Source organism: Sphaerodactylus townsendi, linkage group LG04 (genome assembly GCF_021028975.2).
Source record: "Sphaerodactylus townsendi isolate TG3544 linkage group LG04, MPM_Stown_v2.3, whole genome shotgun sequence".
Lineage (NCBI taxonomy): Eukaryota > Metazoa > Chordata > Lepidosauria > Squamata > Sphaerodactylidae > Sphaerodactylus > Sphaerodactylus townsendi.
The window spans coordinates 14,361,341-14,384,564 of NC_059428.1; the positions used below are offsets into that span (position 1 = coordinate 14,361,341).

At 61.5% G+C, this 23,224-nt stretch overlaps 1 protein-coding gene across 1 annotated transcript in view; it reads right to left on the reverse strand.

Annotated features, from left to right (window-relative positions):
* ME3 (malic enzyme 3) overlaps positions 1–12,417 on the reverse strand; it is a 148,321-nt gene extending 135,904 nt beyond the window's left edge. Inside the window, 1 exon segment of the mRNA XM_048493278.1 lies at positions 12,260–12,417. Within this exon segment, the coding sequence (XP_048349235.1) occupies positions 12,260–12,361 (102 nt within the window). The 5' untranslated portion in view covers positions 12,362–12,417.
* Positions 12,418–23,224: the final 10,807 nt, after the last annotated feature.

A 23,224-nucleotide genomic window follows, 5' to 3' on the forward strand; every position in this document is an offset into this window, starting at 1 on the left:
GCTATCAGGAAGTTACTGTTCACAAGGTTGGCACTGAGGAAGGAAACCTTCCTTCATTTGGCTATTGTGGGTTTTCCAGGTTATGTGGCCGTGGTCCGGTAGCTTCTGCTGATAATTTTTCATCTGCATCTTCACCTGGCTTCTTCAGAGGTGTGTCACGATAAGGTGTGTTTTTTCTCTCCTTGGCACAGTTTGGAGTGAGCTGGCTATGTAATTACAGGATATGTTTGTCCACCTCCACAGGTGTGTTATTATTAGTAGCCAGAGAAACTCCATTTGCATGTGTCTGGGTGGAGTTCAGTTGCGGTTGCGTCTGCAGTTGCATTGGCATGTGTTTAGATGGACTGGCTGTTGTGGGTTTTCTGGACTGAGTGGCTGCGGTCTGGTAATTTTTGCTCCAAATGTTTGCCTGCATCTGTGGCTAGCATCTTCAGAGGTATCTCATAGTCGCGGGAATTAGAAACTACCAGACCATTAGGCCACCACAGCTCTAGAAAAACCAATGCAACGAGCAACAGTTGATTCTGACTCAATAAAGAAAGCGCTACGACAATACATTGTCCAGATGGAGTTCATTTGCAGTTGCATTTGAATGTTCCTGGTTTTTGGTTTTGCTGGCTTTTTTAGTACTGGTGGCCAGGTTTTGTTGATTTTCAGACGCTCTTCCTTTTTGTTGAAACTGTCCTAGTGTTCGTGGGTTTCAGTGTTTCCCTGTGTTGTCTGACACAGTAGCTCTTGGAGTTGTCAAGAATTTATTTGTTTATCCAAACATTTATACTCTGCCTTTCCTTCTGTTTCAAAACTGCTTACAACATTCGTCAAAAGACATTTCCAGTTAAAACCAAAATAATCAACCTTAAATCTTTCTCTCCCTCTTCTCCTTAAAAAACGCCTGCCATTCAAATCCCCTCAAAAGCCCTGGAAAACAAGCAAGCCTTGCAGTGTTTCCTGATGGCAGATGGGCCACCTTAAGTGGTAGGATAGCCAACAGATGGCTGCCTGAATTGCACAATCGGCACACAAAGACAGATCAAAGGAGATGGTCTTTCCTTCTCATAGCATTTTCTAGAGCTGAAACAGCCACAGGAGGTCCAGTTTGTCCCACTTTAGGGTTCCACATGTCATAGTCAGTGTACATGGCATCCTAGAGCAGGTAAATGGCACCCCTCTTCCCAGGTACTGTTCTGTTTGAGAAAATGACACAGGAGGGAAGGCTGAAACCCGTCCTTGCTATTTCTACGAGCACAAACCAACCCTACAGCTTCAGAAACAATAGTTTGTGGACTATGTATTGCAAGTTGAGGGGAGGGGGATCCTTGAACTGACTTGGATCATGCCTAATATTTTGTTGAGCCCACAGATGAGACAGTGTCTGTCTGTCTGTCTGTCTGTCTATCAATTTATTAATTACATTTCTATACCGCCCTCCCCTGGAGGGCTCAGGGCGGTGAACAACAGCATAAGAATAGAGCACAATTTAAAACGGTAAATATCAGAATTAATTAAAAATGGCTCTATATATATTAAAACCCCTATATATTAAAACCCCTAGCAGCGTATTGATACCAAGCACAACAGATGGCATCCTACTAACAAATCTCCTAAAAGGGCAGAGGAAACCCCAAAACCCACTGCTTGAGGCTTCTACGTCACCTCACTTCACCAAAGGTGATAGCATTGCATGCCCGGAGTTGTTCTCCACACCCAAATCAATTGTTCGAGGCTGTAAAAAAGATGTCAAATTTGGAATGCTGTAATTTGATTTGGGGGGTGGGGGGCGGGGACCATTCCCAATTATTCTATTTTACAAGGTATCACATTCGGATTTTGCCCTGCGGACCCCAAACGCACACCGCTGTCTTCAGCCGATTTTTAAAAAACGACTTCTCGTCCCCCCCGGCGTGTTGATTTCAAACTGAAATAGCAGCCTGTCCTAATGACTCACAGGATAGTCTGCTTTTAAAAGTGCCAGTCTAGCCTGGTGGGAAATTGGCTGCTGGCTCCCTGTGATGGAAATCGAAACAGGTGTGTTGACTGGAGGGCTGACTAATCGGCCTTGATGAGCCAGGATACTGTTCTCACCCTGGAAAGAGTCGGTAGCTGAATCACCTGGAAAGGAGACAAGAGGCAGGAGGGCATCCCAGCCGATGAGTGACCTATCGTCCTGCTACATTTCCAAAGCTGTCCAGCTGCTGTGCACATGCGGTACCTCACCCCCGCCGTTCCCTTTTCAAAGGAGCAAGGACGCAGCTGTGTTCCCTGTCAGGAAGGGGATTCCCTAGACTGTGACTCACGCTTCTCTCTATTGTGCCACGGTGATGTTTTGCCGAGCAAGGCTGGATCGAGGGAGGGAGGGACAAAGGAGGGAGGTGCAGAGGGCAGAGAGGGGGTGGCAGCAGAAGGTGGGGTGGGGGGCTCAATTGCCTGTAAGAGACGACAGCTTAATTGGGGGAACATGCAGAGTGAGCCGTCTCCGCTGGGCAATTGAGCCTCCCCTGCCACCTTAACAGCAGTGGCGTAGGAGGTTAAGAGCTCGTGTATCTAATCTGGAGGAACCGGGTTTGATTCTTGCTCTGCCGCCTTAGCTGTGGAGGCTTATCTGGGGAATTCATGGCAGAATGGGATCCTTTAAAGCCAACCGAGCACCCAAGGGGTTGAAAATTTATTATTTTATTTTATTTTATTCGATTTGATACCCCTCCCTCCTTGGCCAAAGCCAGGCTCAGGGCGGTTAACATACATAATTCAGCCACAATCATAAAACAATTAAAGAATTTAAACATTAAAACATTCCCACATTTTAAAAAGGTCACAGAGGGCGATTTTAAATTTCTGAGATTCTCACTGCCCATATTACAGATCCTAATCTTGTCCCAATTTTATAATTTCTTGTTTGGGTGGGAGAGGAAGAAGATATAAGATCAGGGGCCAGTGGGACACAATAAAACCCGTAGCGGCCCCGACTAAAACCTCACAAAACATTTTGGTTTTACAGGCGCTGTGAAATTCGTTAATGTCCTCCAGGGTCCTGCTGTCCACCCACAGTGAATTCCAACAAATGGAGCTAAAACCTGGCTCTAGTAGAAATTGCCATACTGCCAAATATCCCTTGGGAGCTGTAAAGGACCCAGTGGCATAAGCGCCAAAGAGAGGGCGAGGTGGAGGCGTGAAGTGATGCCCCGGACAGAGCAGCAGAGGGGGTGTGGCCGGGACATGGTGGGGCATTCTGGGGTGGACGGTTCTGCAGCAGGGGTGCGGGGCGCATGCCCCGGGTGCAGTTCCCCCTCGCTCCGCCTCTGTGAGAACCATCAAGAGATTGCTACTGGAGGACTGAAGGGAGCAGCAGTGGCGTAGTGGCTAAGAGCAGGTGCACTCTGATCTGGAGGAACCGGGTTTGATTCCCAGCTCTGCTGCCTGAGCTGTGGAGGCTTATCTGGGGAATTCAGATTAGCCTGTACACTCCCACATATGCCAGCTGGGTGGCCTTGGGCTAGTCACAGCTTCTTGGAGCTCTCTCAGCCCCACCTACCTCACAGGGTGTTTGTTGTGAGGGGGGAAGGGCAAGGAGATTGTCAGCCCCTTTGAGTCTCCTGCAGGAGAGAAAGGGGGGATATAAATCCAAACTCTTCTTCTTCTTCTTAACATTCAATATGCCATGGCTATCTTTTCCCCAAAAGTGACAAGCTCTAAAGCATAGCCAATGCACTTGAAAGCCATCAGCTTCACTTTCATGGCAAAACCAAAATCACCTCAGATTTGTACTGAACATACAGTTTTTTACGTGGCCTTAAACCATGAGGGAAGCAGGGATATAAATGTTTCAATAAAGAAACAAACAACACCCTCCAAGTTACTTCAAAATATCTTTTACTGGAGTCTTTTCATTGTCACCCTGTATTAAGCTATCAGCCCAAAAGAAAAGGCATTTTTTTAAAAAAAGCACTGTGTTTACTGAACTTGGCTGGAGCCAAACAGCTATGAGGTATTTACTGACCATAGAGAATGTTTTTAAAGTCTTTGCAGATGTCCCTTCTGGAATGGTCTACAACAGCTGGACTGTATCCCTTCTGAGTCATGAGGCCGAAAACTGCCAACAGACCCAATCCTCTTGCATGATTATCACAAGCATTAAAGTGCGTGATCTGACACAAACACTGAAATTAATTAGGATCCAGCTGCCCACTGGGGATTCTTCGTTTGCTGAAATATAATCTCCTCCAAACAGGCACGGGAATGTGTCAATTTCCTTGCGATTATGACAGGAAAAATAAAATCGGTACCTTCCTGGCCAGGATCTTTTAAACCTGGGTTATTGTGCTGAAAGATGAAATGGCCCCACGTCTCTTGCTGGCAGAGGTCTAACTGCTGTTTCCATTGGGAGGGTATCCAGCTACTTATCGGCTCTCACAAAAAACCTGCTGAAATGCTTTAGACACCGAAGCGGTTTGTACGAGCTGACAGAATTCCCAGCCCTGTTACAATGGCCGCTTGTGTCTTCGAGAGAGACTGGCGGGTGGATTCAGATGACCATTCATACTTCTCAGGTGTCGCTGATTGTCACACACATCCCAGGTTCCAACCTAGTTTTTAAAGCCAGTCCCTGGCTGGAGACAATCAATTTCGAAGACAGGGGGTTTAACAAAGGTAAGGCCAGGAGTACAAGCACCCACACCCGCAATTGCTATTCAGAGCTTATTCCAGCTTCTGCAGCGTAACAACCACCCGAAAAATGTGAGAACTTTCTAAATGGTTCTGGAGAGTGTGCAGCAGTTCCTAAATTGGAGCAGGGTTGCTGCTCAGTGGAAGAAGAAGAAGAAGAAGAAGAAGAAGAAGAAGAAGAAGAAGAAGAAGAAGAAGAAGAAGAAGAAAGTTTAGATTTATATCCCCCCTTTCTCTCCTGCAGGAGACTCAAAGGGGCTTACAATCTCCTTGCCCTTCCCCTCTCACAACAAACATCCTGCGAGGCAGGTGGGGCTGAGAGAGCTCCGAGAAGCTGTGACTCGCCCAAGGTCACCCAGCTGGCGTGCGTGGGAGTGCACAGGCTAATCTGAATTCCCCAGATAAGCCTCCACAGCTCAGGCGGCAGAGCTGGGAATCAAACCCGGTTCCTCCAGGTTAGATATGTGAGCTCTTAACCTCCTACGCCACTGCTGCTCCACATTGCAAGGGAAAGGTGACAGGTTCTGTAGTAATGCACTGCTGACCCAGCAGCACCGTGGTAGAACGTTGGCAAACCAATGGACCTACGGCCTTCTGGTCGCACCGCACCCCCACTCCTCAATCCCATATGAGTCACGGGTCATGAACTATCTGGCTCAATCACCGGGCGTCCCAGACAAAGGGACAATGATCTGCCCCCAGGTGAGGATTAGGCCCAGACGCTTACGCTCTTCTCCGCACGTAGCAGCCAGGTGAGATCATGCATCACATGATGATCTCCCGCTCTCCCGCTCTCCCGCTCTCCCGGACTCTCCCATCCCGCCCCTCTACACGCCCCCATTAGAACCATAATAAACGGATTGCCCAGGAACCAACTCGCGGGAGATTAAGCTAGGAACCACAGGACCTCAGCGCTCCGCTACTGGCGATCTCCACCAGATGTTATCTCCGGCGTCTTTCGTCTGCGTTCTTGCGGCTGACCCGCGGCGTGCACGACTTCCCTGGCTGGTGCGAGAAACCCGAGAATCACGAACCTCCACCCTGCTCACCGTTAGCCTGGGAAAGGGCAGCGGTACCGAAGTCCGCTGGATGCGAGCGCATCCAGGGACCCACCGTTTCGGTATCGCCTGTCCTCTGGATCGGCGCATCCAGAGACTTCGGCGTCCTAGGACACTCTCTCGTCCGGCTGGAACACCGGTGAGTATGGGAGCTTGCAAAAGCAGGGCTTATGACCAAACACGTTAACCCGAGCTGGCGTTAGCGAAATCGCGGCAGGGTCTCCTCGTTAAGAGAGGGGAGCTGCGCAGAGTGGATTGAGGAGATTGAAGCCAGTGTCCATGGTACCCGAGGAGACACTGAATCTTAAGGACTGGGGAAAACATCCCGGGCAGCACTCTTAGCACAGAGCCTACGCAGCGCCGATGTCATCGCTGCTACTGGCGGTGCGGGGGGAACAGTGTTATGTAGCCCATCAGCCTGCAGACCCATGGCTCCACTTGCCATGGGCCGCCCTCACTTTCGATCGCTTCACCTTCAATTTCATCCCCGGAATTTTTCTCTATCCACAGCTAAATCGGTGGACGCCTGTCCTCGCTTCTGCCCCCGTTGCTCCCTCCACCCATTTCAAACTCTCTCCGGCGGCTCCAGCCACCCCTCCCCTTGCTCCGCGCTTCATTTTGCCCGAAGCCACTGCACCTCCGTCAGCGCCAAGTACATAGCGCGGGTTTCAAAACCCTGCCAGCAGAGGCGTATTAGCCCGCCGATCTGCAGAGGAAGGAGACCCTGACGGATGACGATGCTGAATCACTTGCTTTGTGCCCCCGATCCACTTCACAGACCACGAGGGGAGGGTGGCATTATTCAGAAGGGTTGTCGAGTACCGCCCTTTAAATTACAATATCACTCACTGAACTCCGCCAAGCAATGCGGGGCGTAGGAGTAACAAGCCCCTATGGCCAGAGAGAGGCATGCTAGAGGCAATCGCGAGAAACCACCCTAATGGTTCCGGACCGACTGGAGACCACCTTCCGCATGCTCCTGAGGCCCTGCACAGTTTGTGATCTGGGAAAGCGAGTTCCGCCAGCAGTTAGCTTCAACCCAGGGCAGCCACCTCTGGCGGCGCCTACACCGCCCGAGCAGCTTCACGGTCTCCAATGCCTTCGCCAAACCCGACAGACTCAGATTGTCCTGCAAGGCCACCGCCACCCGGTTGCCTCTGGAGTTAAGCGCCTATAGAGGCGTTGCATTAAGGTCCCAGCAGCCCGGCCAGCCAACCCAGAGTTTCTCCTCCATCCGGCAAAAAACCCCAAGGAGAGGCCCTATGCTACGGTTGGTGAACAGGCTCCAGGAAGCCCCTCAAAGGAACGGGTAGACGGTGAAGAGGCCCAAAGCGAGGCTCCTCATGCGCCCTGCAGCTAAGGAGAACGCCTCCACGAAGTGCCGCGGGGCGATCATGGAGCCTGGGCAAAGATCCTGAACTTGAAAGCCGACATGCTCAAGGCTTTACCAGGACATCCGGATCCTCCAGCCCACCAAGCTAGCCTCCTCAGCAGGCGGCACTCTCCACCGCCAGGGGACAGCCTCAGGGGGATTGCTTTAGCCTCTGCGACAGGTCGGGACACTTCGGGAGGAATGCAGGCAGCCCGGAGGACCTTTTAGCGATGGAGGAGGATCCTCCCCAGGAGGAAGAAGACCGCCAAAAACCCGGTGCCACCGGTTGCCAGAAAAGGTTTCCATTGGAGAGGCAGGCGACTGCCCGACCGGAAACTCTCGCCCGGGCGATCTCCCAGCCAGGACCAGGAGGAGAGTACTAGAGCAGATCCAAACACCAAGACCCGTGCCCAAACCACCCCCCTCCCGTGGCATGTCAGCTCGCATATGCGTAGCCCATCTCCTTTTAAGTTCCCCACAGAGACCGTCCTTGTCGCCCCAACCCAGTATGGCGGAGCCCATCCCTACCGGGACTATTGGGCTAGTGCTGCCAAAGGCCTCTCTGCTGCTGAACAGGGACTGTTCATGCCGTCCACGGAGTGATCGACTCCACGCGCAAGGACCCACATCCATCTCCAGGTCTGGACAAATATCCCACAGGGTGCCCGCCCGAGGAGCCAGCTGCGCCAGCTGATTCTTCACCCGCCCCATGCGTTGCCGCTGCCGACCCAATAAAGGCCACAAGCCCCGGCGGCCAACATGGGCAGCCGTCACCACCGTCGCTGGCGGTGGAGGCATGCCCATCGGGAAACTCCCGCCCGTACCTGGAGCTATCGCTATATGGAAGGATGCATGTTTAAGGGGCCTGGCAGGTGGACACCCGGCGCTGATGTGACCCGATCAATCAAGAGCAGCCGAATGTAAGCCTGACCAGTGGCGACCGAGGCCTGCCCGCGCATCTGGGGGGGGTGGGGAAAACAAACCCGCGAGGCAGAGACATCCGCCCGCTCCACGGTCAACAATTGGGACTTCGAGCGGCAGCTCACGGTCGGATCCGCCCATGCGTTTTAGACATCCATGTTAATCTCTGGGAAGAGACCTCATGAGTCAGGTCAAGACGACCTTAGTCTGGGATGGGTAAATCCATCACACAGATCAGTAACCCCGATTATGCCTCCAGATTGCCCTCGAATTTCCGAATAGAAGCTGTTCCCCCCCCGATACCTCGATCTATTAACTTCGACCGAAGAAGCAAAGGCGGGAGGGGCCAATTAGCTTCGAGCCTGGCCCCTCCCTGGATTAAAATCCTGGGCCCATCCTGGTACCATGGCCGCACTGCCAGGACCAGGCCCCAGTTGATTACCACCATCACTTTTGGGTCCTGAAGTGATGGCCCATTCGGTTGAAATTATGGTTTAAAGCACTATAATTACTTCCAAAATCTATTAAGAGACCCTAGGCTATTCCCGAGCCTCTGGCCGAGGCCGCCCCTATAAGGAAGGCGATCTCTGGCCGGCGCCAAGCCTAGATAGTTCGATCACAAATTTGGCGCCATGCTCCAGCCTTCCCTGCATCAGCCACCAAGGTCATGGTAAGTGCAACTCCCCTTGCAAAGAAACCCCCCCCCCTTTCTTGTGTCATGAGGGAATCTGCCTCTGATAAACGCTTATTGCTTCATCCCGGATGCACCCATCCCAAAAAGGTAAGGCCAAAACCCCTTTGGTGTTTGCTGATTAAGCATGCATACCCACAATCCCCCAGGGCCGCCTTTCCCCTCCCCTCTCGAGGCTCGGACCCACCTTGGCCGCACCCTGATGGCGGCTCTGAAGCCAAATTCCCACCAGGGTAGCCCTACCTCTTGCCCTCCCTGTCAAACAATTAAAGAAAGAGGGGTAGGCCCCAGTAGAAGATTGCATTAAAAGCAACCCTCATGCAGGCTGCAAAACAAGCCTTCTTATATTAAAGCTCTAACCCCAACTCAAACAAAAAACTTCGACCATGATCTCCCGCCATCCGGCTCCATAACCAGAGCCTGGCGAGGGACCAGACCCCCTCCCATAACCTGGGAAGGGGTTGTGTTTCAGTCCTTCTTCCTACAAGGTCCCTGTGGACTCCGACTTCGCCATGTGACAGGCCAGCCCATGGAGATGGCGCCAGGAGAAACCAACCCCATCCCGGAGATGGAACACATCTCTCTAGAGGATCCATGTAGCGGCCTCAACAGGAACGCCCGTCGCATGGCATGGCGCCCAAAGACCCGAATGACCTGGGGAAAGCGTCAAAGCAACCGCCAGCCAAGCTCAAGAGCTGCTGCGTAGCAAAGGCCACCCCGAGACACCCGAGAACCTCTGTGCCACTCTCTTTGCAATCATCACCGCCAACTTCGGCGGCCACCATCCTTGCCTGCTCTGCTGCCTCCTGCCATTAATGGCAATCGGCCACCGCCAAGACGAGCTTTCACCAGACCAACAATCTGGGAGACAATTTGCACGCTGCTTTGCCAACGTCTAGATCTTTCTGCCTGGGCTGAGTACCCTAGAGGGGTCGGGAGTTTGCTAAGCTCCTGCTTGCTCCCCGTTTGCAAAGCCCCTGGAGACTTCCTAGCGGAATCAGGCTTGAGCCCATTCATGAATGCTTCATCCATCAGGTACTCTATGGCGCCGACCTTTGGGGGGACCCGTCGTCCAATCCCACTCCCGGTCGGTAGCTCTCTCCCTTGTCCACCAAGACTGTAAGCTAATCACGAGGTCCAACACCTGCGCCCACGCATGCAGGCTGGTGTGGCCGATCGAGAAAACGGCCCGGGCCCATTCACCGGCCCGGCCGGCTGGAAGCTTCACCTGCGGTGGAGGACATTCCATTCCCCGTGATGGGAAGCATCTGCTCCCCAGGAATGCTGGTTCCTGGACCTCGCGGGGAGAGAACTTTAATTACATTCCCGCCCAGACTCTCTGCCGGGACTTCTTTGTTGCCTCTCAGTAGCCTCCACCATCTCATCCCTACCCCAGGCTCCACCCAGGAGCCCGAGCATGCCCGCCGCCGCCGCTCGCTCTGCCTTTCGATCCCTCCTGCCCGGGCAGCGCGGTCGCTTCCTCTCCAAAGCGGAGTTAAGGTCTCCCTTGCGACCTCTTTAGTAGGAGTCCCTGGACTGCCGCCTCCCTACAACATGCTAAGACTATCGACCGGCTGGCCTGTTGCCCTTCTTGAGAATCTATCAACTCCTACCTCCACTGCTCTGGATGCCCTGGCCTCCGAGCAGCAGGAATTTCGTCAAGCGACCTTAGATGTCGATGCTAAACTGTGAATTACTGCTGTTGTTGCATCACCAGGGGTTGTGAAAATGTACATAATATGTGTTTGCTTTAACCTCTCTGAGTAATTCCCAATTGATTCATACCATCGCGAAGAATGCGTGAGCTGCAAAGGTTGTATCTAATCCTGAAATATGATGTTTTTGCCCCATTGAGGTGGTCAGCCCTCTGGAGCTGGCTACCCGGGAGGATGGTTGGAGTGCTATTATTGCAGCTCTGCATTGGGTTTTAATGGTGTACATGCCTGCGTTATGGGATCTTGTTTCCTTCAGTGTGTTGTCTAATAGCCCTTGCCTGTAATATGTGTAAGAAGCCCCTTGAATTTCCCTTACCCCGCAACCAAGTTCTAATGCTACACAAGCAGCTCGGTCAGCTCGACCAGGCAGTGAGGAGGGAGACAAGCGTCCCCTTAAGTCACCCCCTAAGCGTTTCGGTCCCCTTCTAAAATGTAAAAAAGGAGGGAGATGTAGTAATGCACTGCTGACCTAGCAGCACCGTGGTAGAAACGTTGGCAAACCAACGGACCCTACTGACCCCTTCTGAGGTCGCACCGCACCCGCTTACTCCTCAATCCCATATGAGTCACGGGTCATGAACTCTCTGGCTCCATCACCGGGCGTCCCCGCCACCGGGACAATGATCTGCCCCAGGTGAGGATTAGGCCCAGGCAGCTTGCAGCTCTTCTCCTTGCCGCGTAGCAGCCAGGTGAGATCATGCATCACATGATGATCTCCCGCTCTCCCGCTCTCCCGGACTCTCCCATCCCGCCCCTCTACACGCCCCCATTAGAACCATAATAAAAGGTGCCAGGAACCAGCACGCGGGAGATTCGCTAGGAACACGGACCTCCGCGCTCCCGCTGCTGGCGATCTCCACCAGATGTTATCTCCGCGTCTCGTCTCGTTCTTGCGCTGACCACGCGTGCACGACTACAGGTTCAATTCCTGGTCTCCCCAGCTAAAGGACCAGGCAGTAGACTATTTATTTATTTTTTAGCAGATTTCTATCCCACCCTCCAAATATATCCCAGGGCGGTTTACACAACATAAAAACTGACATTTATATCTCCTGTGGGAGCCATTTCTTGATTGGCTTTACCCTCTGAAGTAGCCATTTGGTGATTGAGCTCACCATGCTCTGCCAGAATTCCACAGATGCCCCAGTCTCAAAAAGGCTGGGGACCCCCTCTCTGGTGGTGAAAAGTGCCATTAAGTCACAGCCAACTTATGGGGACCCTGTAGGCAGTGGTGGGATCCAAAAATTTTAGTAACAGGTTCCCATGGTGGTGGGATTCAAAATGGTGTAGCGCCAATGGAGGCTGGAAGTGGCCATGACAGTGATGGCTGGGCATTCAGGGGCGAGGGCATTCCCTGGGGAGGGGCTGTGCTTAAGGACACAGCCGCTGCGCCGTCCATGGGTGAGAAAACAAATACTGCGCTTGAGGCACAGGCTGCCACGCATGCTGGTGCACCTCCTGCTAGACTTCTTCAAGTTCTGCGCGCTACTGCTGAGAGGAGGGGCATAACTAAGGGGAAAATCACGGGGCAAAATCACCAATTAGTCACCCCCTCTCGGCACACACAAATAATTAGTAACCTACTCTTGGGAACCTGTGAGAACCTGCTGGATTCCACCTCTGCCTGTAGGGTTTTCAAGGCAAGAGATGTTTGGAGATGGTTCATTATGGCCTGCCGCTGCATGGGCTGAGAGAGTTCTGAGAGAACAGTGGCTGGTCCAAAGTCAACTGACAGGCTTCATGCGGAGGAGTGGGGAATCAAACCCAGTTCTCCACTCCTTAGTTACATGTAAACTTCAGGGTCCAGAATAGCATTGAGAGAAAGATCAGCAAGTTGTCTCACCTCGTTGTCCGTGCCAACATCTAGAAGGACAGGAAGGCACTGCTGTGGGTGAACGCCACCACAAGCTGTGTACAGGGCAAGTTTTCCTACTGGAATCCCCATACCGTTACCTCCCAGGTCCCCCAGACCTAGAATTCTCTCTCCGTCTGTCACCACGATAGCCTGCAAATGAACAGAAGAACTGGTTATGGGAGAGAAGCATTGCATGTGGTTCAGTAAAATCAGGGCAAAGACAGATGCAAGATTTGGAGACAGAGTTTCCAACAGGTTTTGACAAAAGACATAATCTTCCTTTAATAGAGACTTAATTAAAGGAAGCAGCAGTGGCATAGTGGCTAAGAGCAGGTGCACTCTGATCTGGAGGAACCAGGTTTGATTCCCAGCTCTGCAGCCTGAGCTGTGGAGGCTTATCTGGGGAATTCAGATTAGCCTGTGCACTCCCACACATGCCAGCTGGGTGACCTTGGGCTAGTCACAGCTTCTCGGAGCTCTCTCAGCTCCACCCACCTCACAGGGTGTTTGTTGTGAGGGGGGAAGGGCAAGGAGATTGTCAGCCCCTTTGAATCTCCTTACAGGAGAGAAAGGGAGGATATAAATCCAAACTCTTCTTCTTCTTCTTAATAGGATCCCTTTGATCTATTGTAAATTTGTGATAAATCTAATCTAACCTAATTCTTGGTCAACCAGATGCTTTTGTTCCTTCTGATATTGGCTGGCCTCATTAGCATCATGTTTACCTAATCAGCATGTGGATAGGTAAACATGCACAATGAAAGACAGAACGAGGAAGGAAACAAAACATTTGGTTGACCAGGCATCGAATTTGATTGGTGATCATAAATTAGAATTTGAGCCTTCCTCGAGAAGATCCAGATGGCACAAATTAGCATGCTGAAACAAAGGGAAGGCAGCTTGAATGGAAAGGGCATGTAAGCAATAGAATGACGAAGCTGAAGGTGGAGACCCAATAACTTTTTTGCAGAGCTGAAACCAGACTGAAATGGGGAATCACTGTTTGTGGTGTATGCATTCTGCCTACTTTCTCCTTTGATTTGATTCCCGGATTTGATTCCCAGCTCTGCCGCTTGAGCTGTGGAGGCTTATCTGAGGAATTCAGATTGGCCTGTACACTCCCACACACGCCAGCTGGGTGACCTTGGGCTAGTCACAGCTTCTCGGAGCTCTCTCAGCCCCACCCACCTTACAGGGTGTTTGTTGTGAGGGGGGAAGGGCAAGGAGATTGTAAGCCCCTTTGAGTCTCCTACAGGAGAGAAAAGGGGGATATAAATCCAAACTTTTCTTCTTCTTCTTCCTCTAGTACATAGGTTTGGCAGGTTGAGTTTTAAAAACCCTGCAAAGTCTGTTTGACTGTATGAAGCACGGAAGCCATGTTTCTGTGAAAACAATTTCCACTCATTTAAAAATTATTGCCTGGCTGCAGCCCAAGAGCTGATTACAAACTAATAAATAAGGAAATAGGTGGGTAGGAAGTCAGTAAGACAGGGAGTGAACGCTTCCTCACTGAACTCTGGAATGCAGGAAACATTGGATGTACTTCAAGTTGAAACTAATTTTTAAAATATTTTTTTTTATTTTCATAAAATTAAAATGTATCGTTATAATTTATATAGGATGTGAAGCTTGCTTGCATCTAAACATGTCCAGACTTCCAGGATTTTAAATTCCAATTAAAGTTTTCAAGTCTAAATAGATTTTATTTAGAGTTTGGAAGGAGATGGAACTTTTGGGGGGCAATGTTAACCAAAGATTTGGATAACCAGAGACTTAAGGGCCATATGTATATATAGAATTCTACATTTTGTTCTTACACACACACACACACACACACACACACACACACACACACACACACACACACACACACAAATATATGTGTGTGTGTATATATGTATAAAAATGTATATATGTATACATAGATGTATGTATATTATTTATCGTTATTGTTATTATTGATGATGATATTGATATTATTGATGATGATGATGATGATGATGATAATAAATGTGTATAAGTCTCTGGTTATCCAAATCTTTGGTTAACATTGCCCCCCAAAGTTCCATCTCCTTCCAAACTCTGTGGACAGTCTGCCCAAGGAACATTATGAGAACTGACTTTATATGCCTACACTGGCAGCTTTTGAAATTAGTTACTTCAGTCTTTGTAATGCATAGGAAGGACAAAATGCAGATTTAATACAGTTTTAATCCCTGCTTGTCTTTTCAGCAAGCATAATTTAGTTCCCTTTATCTTTCGGCCAGAGTGACTAGTGGCGTAGAGGAGCAGCAGTGGCGTAGTGGCTAAGAGCAGTGGCTAAGAGCAGGTGCACTCTGATCTGGAGGAACCGGGTTTGATTCCCAGCTCTGCTGCTTGAGTTGCGGAGGCTTCTCTGGGGAATTCAGATTAGCCTGTACACTCCCACACACGCCAGCTGGGTGACCTTGGGCTAGTCACAGTTTTTTGGAGCTCTCTCAGCTCCACTCACCTCACAGGGTGTTTGTTGTTAGGGGAGAAGGGTAAGGAGATTGTAAGCCCCTTTGAATCTCATACAAGAGAGAAAGGGGGGATATAAATCCAAACTCTACTCTTCCTCTAGTTCAGTGATAGCTAACCTTTTCGAGACCGAGTGCCCAAATTGCAACCCAAAATGCACTTATTTATCGCAAAGTGCCAATGCAGTAATTTAACCTGAATACTGAGGTTTTAGTTTAGAAAACACGGTTGGCTCCGAGGCTTGCTTTACTTGGGAGTAAGCTTGGTGGTAGTTGGTGGCTTTGCTTTGAAGCAACCGTACAACTCTTCCAACGGGTGAATCACGACCCCAGGAGGGTTTACTCAGAAGCAAGCCCCATTGCCAGCAACTGAGCTTACTCCCAGGTAAAGGATCACGCTTTAGTTCTTCGCATGAAAATCAGTGGGGTTTAATAGCGCTTAACAGGGTTACCTACACTGCTTCCCCAAAACTAGGTCTTAGTTTTGCTAATATCGAGCTTATTTAGCCCAGGCCAGCCTAGATGTGGGGGGGGGGGGCACTCTGTTTGCACGTGCCCACAGAGAGGGCTCTGAGTTCCACCTCTGGCACCCATGCCATAGGTTCGCCACCACTGCTCTAGTTTAAGACAGGAATTCAGTATCTGGTGCAACACATGGCAAAATTAAAATCAGGGACCTGATTAATAAAAAGAAAACTATTACTATTAAAAACCCCTTTCTTTACTGCAGTCGAATGGTTGTTGCATTTAACCAAGGATTAGTTTCAGAAGTTAGCCATATTGGTTTGCAGTAAAAGTGGCACAGAATAGAATAGTGGAATAGCCAGCAGCAAAGAAACAGACATCTGTGGATTTCTCCCCCTCTAGTATAAAAGAATTTATTTTAAAATATTCATAACATATTTCAGATGATTAAAGGGGAAACCATAAGAGGATTGAAATTCACGCCATATGGCTTTGGTTTTGGTGGAAGATAAATTGGCGCCGCTTTTCACAGGAAAACAAGGGCCCCGGAGGGTTTGGTTCTTTAGCTCTCCAGGTCTCGTCAGCGGATTTTTCTTTAAAAAACCAAGACAATAAGTTTTGCATAATTTATCTGCGGATAACTGTTTGAAGGATGGGTGTGGGTGGAGGGAATCTATTGTCCTGGCACAGAAAAAGAGGATTTGTGTGTATTTGTGGTTGGAGTTGCTGGGTAGGGCTGATGAGCCGCTGTGTCCCCACGCTCTCATTGCATACCCTGAAAACCCAACACAATTGTTGTTCATCGGAAGTCTCATGATTACAGCTAATTAGGACAGGGGAGAGTTGTGATCCACCCCAAGCTAAACACCCAATTGCACAAGGTGATTAAGCCAACACCATGAGCCAGATATTTCCAGTCCACATATAGCAGAGAAAACCTGAGCAAGAGCGACGGGTGGTTCATGTTCTCCTGACAATATGTAAATATCTGTATCGTGTCTGTTTTTGGAATCTTGTCTTCATTTTTAGATGGGTGGTTAACAGCCTGAATTGGCCCAGACTAGCTCGTGGTTGTCAGGGTTTGGACGCTAAGGAGAGTTGGCCATGTTGAGAGCTTGGATGGAGGCTCAGCAACCATCATCAAGGTTGCTATACAGAGAAAGACATCTTTGAACCTCCCTTGCACTGAAAGCCTCTTGAGAGGTCACCATAAGGACTTGATTATTACTATTATAATCACCTGCAAGCGTCATCCACGGTCTGCAGTCATAGCCTCCAGAGCTCCCTTAGATCCCAAAGCCCTGCATAGCTGAATGTGCAGGAAGATTATATATCGAATTAAACCAGTGGCTCATGATCAAGGCTACACATGATCAGAGGCATTTTAGGATGAGATAGTCCAGTTTGGAGAAGAGGAGATCGAGGGGGGACATAATGGCTCTCCAGAGGCCTATCTAGGGAAAATGGAGCACGGGGCAAAAACTGAAGGAAACCCCCCCCCCCCCCAGTGTCCAGGTCTACCGCCCGGAGCCGGCAAGTGTGGCCCGGGCCTGGCACCTCCCCATGTGATTAGATGGCATGCACCATCTATGTCCCTCTGATACCCCATGTTCCTCTGGCAGATACGCCTCTGCTGCTTTCTATGGTTGATTCCGCACTTGCGTTATCGACCTAAGTTTGAGCTGCGTTCGACCTAAGTGCTCCGCACAACCACTGGGATCGATGTGGTTTTGTACCAGCTTCGCCCCATGTAACGGTCAAATTTCCGACTCCAGTTGGGAACTACTACTTTGTCAGGGAACCACGCTCGAACTCAGCTCGATTCCAGTAAAGTGCGGAATCTCTGGTGCCAGGAGTCCCCCATTCAGCCAATCACAGCTGAGTGTTTCGGGCATGCGTACAGCTGGCCAATCAAAAAACGCCACCTTCGTTCCTCCATTCCTGTGGCAGGGTTTTGTATAACGTGTGTGGGGATAGACGGAACATGGCCGTAGAATATGGGGGGGGTGGGGGGGGGGGGGGGTGGGGGGGGGGGGGGGTGGGGGGGGGGGGGGGTGGGGGGGGGGGGGGGTGGGGGGGGGGGGGGGTGGGGGGGGGGGGGGGTGGGGGGGGGGGGGGGTGGGGGGGGGGGGGGGTGGGGGGGGGGGGGGGTGGGGGGGGGGGGGGGTGGGGGGGGGGGGGGGTGGGGGGGGGGGGGGGTGGGGGGGGGGGGGGGTGGGGGGGGGGGGGGGTGGGGGGGGGGGGGGGTGGGGGGGGGGGGGGGTGGGGGGGGGGGGGGGTGGGGGGGGGGGGGGGTGGGGGGGGGGGGGGGTGGGGGGGGGGGGGGGTGGGGGGGGGGGGGGGTGGGGGGGGGGGGGGGTGGGGGGGGGGGGGGGTGGGGGGGGGGGGGGGTGGGGGGGGGGGGGGGTGGGGGGGGGGGGGGGTGGGGGGGGGGGGGGGTGGGGGGGGGGGGGGGTGGGGGGGGGGGGGGGTGGGGGGGGGGGGGGGTGGGGGGGGGGGGGGGTGGGGGGGGGGGGGGGTGGGGGGGGGGGGGGGTGGGGGGGGGGGGGGGTGGGGGGGGGGGGGGGTGGGGGGGGGGGGGGGTGGGGGGGGGGGGGGGTGGGGGGGGGGGGGGGTGGGGGGGGGGGGGGGTGGGGGGGGGGGGGGGTGGGGGGGGGGGGGGGTGGGGGGGGGGGGGGGTGGGGGGGGGGGGGGGTGGGGGGGGGGGGGGGTGGGGGGGGGGGGGGGTGGGGGGGGGGGGGGGTGGGGGGGGGGGGGGGTGGGGGGGGGGGGGGGTGGGGGGGGGGGGGGGTGGGGGGGGGGGGGGGTGGGGGGGGGGGGGGGTGGGGGGGGGGGGGGGTGGGGGGGGGGGGGGGTGGGGGGGGGGGGGGGTGGGGGGGGGGGGGGGTGGGGGGGGGGGGGGGTGGGGGGGGGGGGGGGTGGGGGGGGGGGGGGGTGGGGGGGGGGGGGGGTGGGGGGGGGGGGGGGTGGGGGGGGGGGGGGGTGGGGGGGGGGGGGGGTGGGGGGGGGGGGGGGTGGGGGGGGGGGGGGGTGGGGGGGGGGGGGGGTGGGGGGGGGGGGGGGTGGGGGGGGGGGGGGGTGGGGGGGGGGGGGGGTGGGGGGGGGGGGGGGTGGGGGGGGGGGGGGGTGGGGGGGGGGGGGGGTGGGGGGGGGGGGGGGTGGGGGGGGGGGGGGGTGGGGGGGGGGGGGGGTGGGGGGGGGGGGGGGTGGGGGGGGGGGGGGGTGGGGGGGGGGGGGGGTGGGGGGGGGGGGGGGTGGGGGGGGGGGGGGGTGGGGGGGGGGGGGGGTGGGGGGGGGGGGGGGTGGGGGGGGGGGGGGGTGGGGGGGGGGGGGGGTGGGGGGGGGGGGGGGTGGGGGGGGGGGGGGGTGGGGGGGGGGGGGGGTGGGGGGGGGGGGGGGTGGGGGGGGGGGGGGGTGGGGGGGGGGGGGGGTGGGGGGGGGGGGGGGTGGGGGGGGGGGGGGGTGGGGGGGGGGGGGGGTGGGGGGGGGGGGGGGTGGGGGGGGGGGGGGGTGGGGGGGGGGGGGGGTGGGGGGGGGGGGGGGTGGGGGGGGGGGGGGGTGGGGGGGGGGGGGGGTGGGGGGGGGGGGGGGTGGGGGGGGGGGGGGGTGGGGGGGGGGGGGGGTGGGGGGGGGGGGGGGTGGGGGGGGGGGGGGGTGGGGGGGGGGGGGGGTGGGGGGGGGGGGGGGTGGGGGGGGGGGGGGGTGGGGGGGGGGGGGGGTGGGGGGGGGGGGGGGTGGGGGGGGGGGGGGGTGGGGGGGGGGGGGGGTGGGGGGGGGGGGGGGTGGGGGGGGGGGGGGGTGGGGGGGGGGGGGGGTGGGGGGGGGGGGGGGTGGGGGGGGGGGGGGGTGGGGGGGGGGGGGGGTGGGGGGGGGGGGGGGTGGGGGGGGGGGGGGGTGGGGGGGGGGGGGGGTGGGGGGGGGGGGGGGTGGGGGGGGGGGGGGGTGGGGGGGGGGGGGGGTGGGGGGGGGGGGGGGTGGGGGGGGGGGGGGGTGGGGGGGGGGGGGGGTGGGGGGGGGGGGGGGTGGGGGGGGGGGGGGGTGGGGGGGGGGGGGGGTGGGGGGGGGGGGGGGTGGGGGGGGGGGGGGGTGGGGGGGGGGGGGGGTGGGGGGGGGGGGGGGTGGGGGGGGGGGGGGGTGGGGGGGGGGGGGGGTGGGGGGGGGGGGGGGTGGGGGGGGGGGGGGGTGGGGGGGGGGGGGGGTGGGGGGGGGGGGGGGTGGGGGGGGGGGGGGGTGGGGGGGGGGGGGGGTGGGGGGGGGGGGGGGTGGGGGGGGGGGGGGGTGGGGGGGGGGGGGGGTGGGGGGGGGGGGGGGTGGGGGGGGGGGGGGGTGGGGGGGGGGGGGGGTGGGGGGGGGGGGGGGTGGGGGGGGGGGGGGGTGGGGGGGGGGGGGGGTGGGGGGGGGGGGGGGTGGGGGGGGGGGGGGGTGGGGGGGGGGGGGGGTGGGGGGGGGGGGGGGTGGGGGGGGGGGGGGGTGGGGGGGGGGGGGGGTGGGGGGGGGGGGGGGTGGGGGGGGGGGGGGGTGGGGGGGGGGGGGGGTGGGGGGGGGGGGGGGTGGGGGGGGGGGGGGGTGGGGGGGGGGGGGGGTGGGGGGGGGGGGGGGTGGGGGGGGGGGGGGGTGGGGGGGGGGGGGGGTGGGGGGGGGGGGGGGTGGGGGGGGGGGGGGGTGGGGGGGGGGGGGGGTGGGGGGGGGGGGGGGTGGGGGGGGGGGGGGGTGGGGGGGGGGGGGGGTGGGGGGGGGGGGGGGTGGGGGGGGGGGGGGGTGGGGGGGGGGGGGGGTGGGGGGGGGGGGGGGTGGGGGGGGGGGGGGGTGGGGGGGGGGGGGGGTGGGGGGGGGGGGGGGTGGGGGGGGGGGGGGGTGGGGGGGGGGGGGGGTGGGGGGGGGGGGGGGTGGGGGGGGGGGGGGGTGGGGGGGGGGGGGGGTGGGGGGGGGGGGGGGTGGGGGGGGGGGGGGGTGGGGGGGGGGGGGGGTGGGGGGGGGGGGGGGTGGGGGGGGGGGGGGGTGGGGGGGGGGGGGGGTGGGGGGGGGGGGGGGTGGGGGGGGGGGGGGGTGGGGGGGGGGGGGGGTGGGGGGGGGGGGGGGTGGGGGGGGGGGGGGGTGGGGGGGGGGGGGGGTGGGGGGGGGGGGGGGTGGGGGGGGGGGGGGGTGGGGGGGGGGGGGGGTGGGGGGGGGGGGGGGTGGGGGGGGGGGGGGGTGGGGGGGGGGGGGGGTGGGGGGGGGGGGGGGTGGGGGGGGGGGGGGGTGGGGGGGGGGGGGGGTGGGGGGGGGGGGGGGTGGGGGGGGGGGGGGGTGGGGGGGGGGGGGGGTGGGGGGGGGGGGGGGTGGGGGGGGGGGGGGGTGGGGGGGGGGGGGGGTGGGGGGGGGGGGGGGTGGGGGGGGGGGGGGGTGGGGGGGGGGGGGGGTGGGGGGGGGGGGGGGTGGGGGGGGGGGGGGGTGGGGGGGGGGGGGGGTGGGGGGGGGGGGGGGTGGGGGGGGGGGGGGGTGGGGGGGGGGGGGGGTGGGGGGGGGGGGGGGTGGGGGGGGGGGGGGGTGGGGGGGGGGGGGGGTGGGGGGGGGGGGGGGTGGGGGGGGGGGGGGGTGGGGGGGGGGGGGGGTGGGGGGGGGGGGGGGTGGGGGGGGGGGGGGGTGGGGGGGGGGGGGGGTGGGGGGGGGGGGGGGTGGGGGGGGGGGGGGGTGGGGGGGGGGGGGGGTGGGGGGGGGGGGGGGTGGGGGGGGGGGGGGGTGGGGGGGGGGGGGGGTGGGGGGGGGGGGGGGTGGGGGGGGGGGGGGGTGGGGGGGGGGGGGGGTGGGGGGGGGGGGGGGTGGGGGGGGGGGGGGGTGGGGGGGGGGGGGGGTGGGGGGGGGGGGGGGTGGGGGGGGGGGGGGGTGGGGGGGGGGGGGGGTGGGGGGGGGGGGGGGTGGGGGGGGGGGGGGGTGGGGGGGGGGGGGGGTGGGGGGGGGGGGGGGTGGGGGGGGGGGGGGGTGGGGGGGGGGGGGGGTGGGGGGGGGGGGGGGTGGGGGGGGGGGGGGGTGGGGGGGGGGGGGGGTGGGGGGGGGGGGGGGTGGGGGGGGGGGGGGGTGGGGGGGGGGGGGGGTGGGGGGGGGGGGGGGTGGGGGGGGGGGGGGGTGGGGGGGGGGGGGGGTGGGGGGGGGGGGGGGTGGGGGGGGGGGGGGGTGGGGGGGGGGGGGGGTGGGGGGGGGGGGGGGTGGGGGGGGGGGGGGGTGGGGGGGGGGGGGGGTGGGGGGGGGGGGGGGTGGGGGGGGGGGGGGGTGGGGGGGGGGGGGGGTGGGGGGGGGGGGGGGTGGGGGGGGGGGGGGGTGGGGGGGGGGGGGGGTGGGGGGGGGGGGGGGTGGGGGGGGGGGGGGGTGGGGGGGGGGGGGGGTGGGGGGGGGGGGGGGTGGGGGGGGGGGGGGGTGGGGGGGGGGGGGGGTGGGGGGGGGGGGGGGTGGGGGGGGGGGGGGGTGGGGGGGGGGGGGGGTGGGGGGGGGGGGGGGTGGGGGGGGGGGGGGGTGGGGGGGGGGGGGGGTGGGGGGGGGGGGGGGTGGGGGGGGGGGGGGGTGGGGGGGGGGGGGGGTGGGGGGGGGGGGGGGTGGGGGGGGGGGGGGGTGGGGGGGGGGGGGGGTGGGGGGGGGGGGGGGTGGGGGGGGGGGGGGGTGGGGGGGGGGGGGGGTGGGGGGGGGGGGGGGTGGGGGGGGGGGGGGGTGGGGGGGGGGGGGGGTGGGGGGGGGGGGGGGTGGGGGGGGGGGGGGGTGGGGGGGGGGGGGGGTGGGGGGGGGGGGGGGTGGGGGGGGGGGGGGGTGGGGGGGGGGGGGGGTGGGGGGGGGGGGGGGTGGGGGGGGGGGGGGGTGGGGGGGGGGGGGGGTGGGGGGGGGGGGGGGTGGGGGGGGGGGGGGGTGGGGGGGGGGGGGGGTGGGGGGGGGGGGGGGTGGGGGGGGGGGGGGGTGGGGGGGGGGGGGGGTGGGGGGGGGGGGGGGTGGGGGGGGGGGGGGGTGGGGGGGGGGGGGGGTGGGGGGGGGGGGGGGTGGGGGGGGGGGGGGGTGGGGGGGGGGGGGGGTGGGGGGGGGGGGGGGTGGGGGGGGGGGGGGGTGGGGGGGGGGGGGGGTGGGGGGGGGGGGGGGTGGGGGGGGGGGGGGGTGGGGGGGGGGGGGGGTGGGGGGGGGGGGGGGTGGGGGGGGGGGGGGGTGGGGGGGGGGGGGGGTGGGGGGGGGGGGGGGTGGGGGGGGGGGGGGGTGGGGGGGGGGGGGGGTGGGGGGGGGGGGGGGTGGGGGGGGGGGGGGGTGGGGGGGGGGGGGGGTGGGGGGGGGGGGGGGTGGGGGGGGGGGGGGGTGGGGGGGGGGGGGGGTGGGGGGGGGGGGGGGTGGGGGGGGGGGGGGGTGGGGGGGGGGGGGGGTGGGGGGGGGGGGGGGTGGGGGGGGGGGGGGGTGGGGGGGGGGGGGGGTGGGGGGGGGGGGGGGTGGGGGGGGGGGGGGGTGGGGGGGGGGGGGGGTGGGGGGGGGGGGGGGTGGGGGGGGGGGGGGGTGGGGGGGGGGGGGGGTGGGGGGGGGGGGGGGTGGGGGGGGGGGGGGGTGGGGGGGGGGGGGGGTGGGGGGGGGGGGGGGTGGGGGGGGGGGGGGGTGGGGGGGGGGGGGGGTGGGGGGGGGGGGGGGTGGGGGGGGGGGGGGGTGGGGGGGGGGGGGGGTGGGGGGGGGGGGGGGTGGGGGGGGGGGGGGGTGGGGGGGGGGGGGGGTGGGGGGGGGGGGGGGTGGGGGGGGGGGGGGGTGGGGGGGGGGGGGGGTGGGGGGGGGGGGGGGTGGGGGGGGGGGGGGGTGGGGGGGGGGGGGGGTGGGGGGGGGGGGGGGTGGGGGGGGGGGGGGGTGGGGGGGGGGGGGGGTGGGGGGGGGGGGGGGTGGGGGGGGGGGGGGGTGGGGGGGGGGGGGGGTGGGGGGGGGGGGGGGTGGGGGGGGGGGGGGGTGGGGGGGGGGGGGGGTGGGGGGGGGGGGGGGTGGGGGGGGGGGGGGGTGGGGGGGGGGGGGG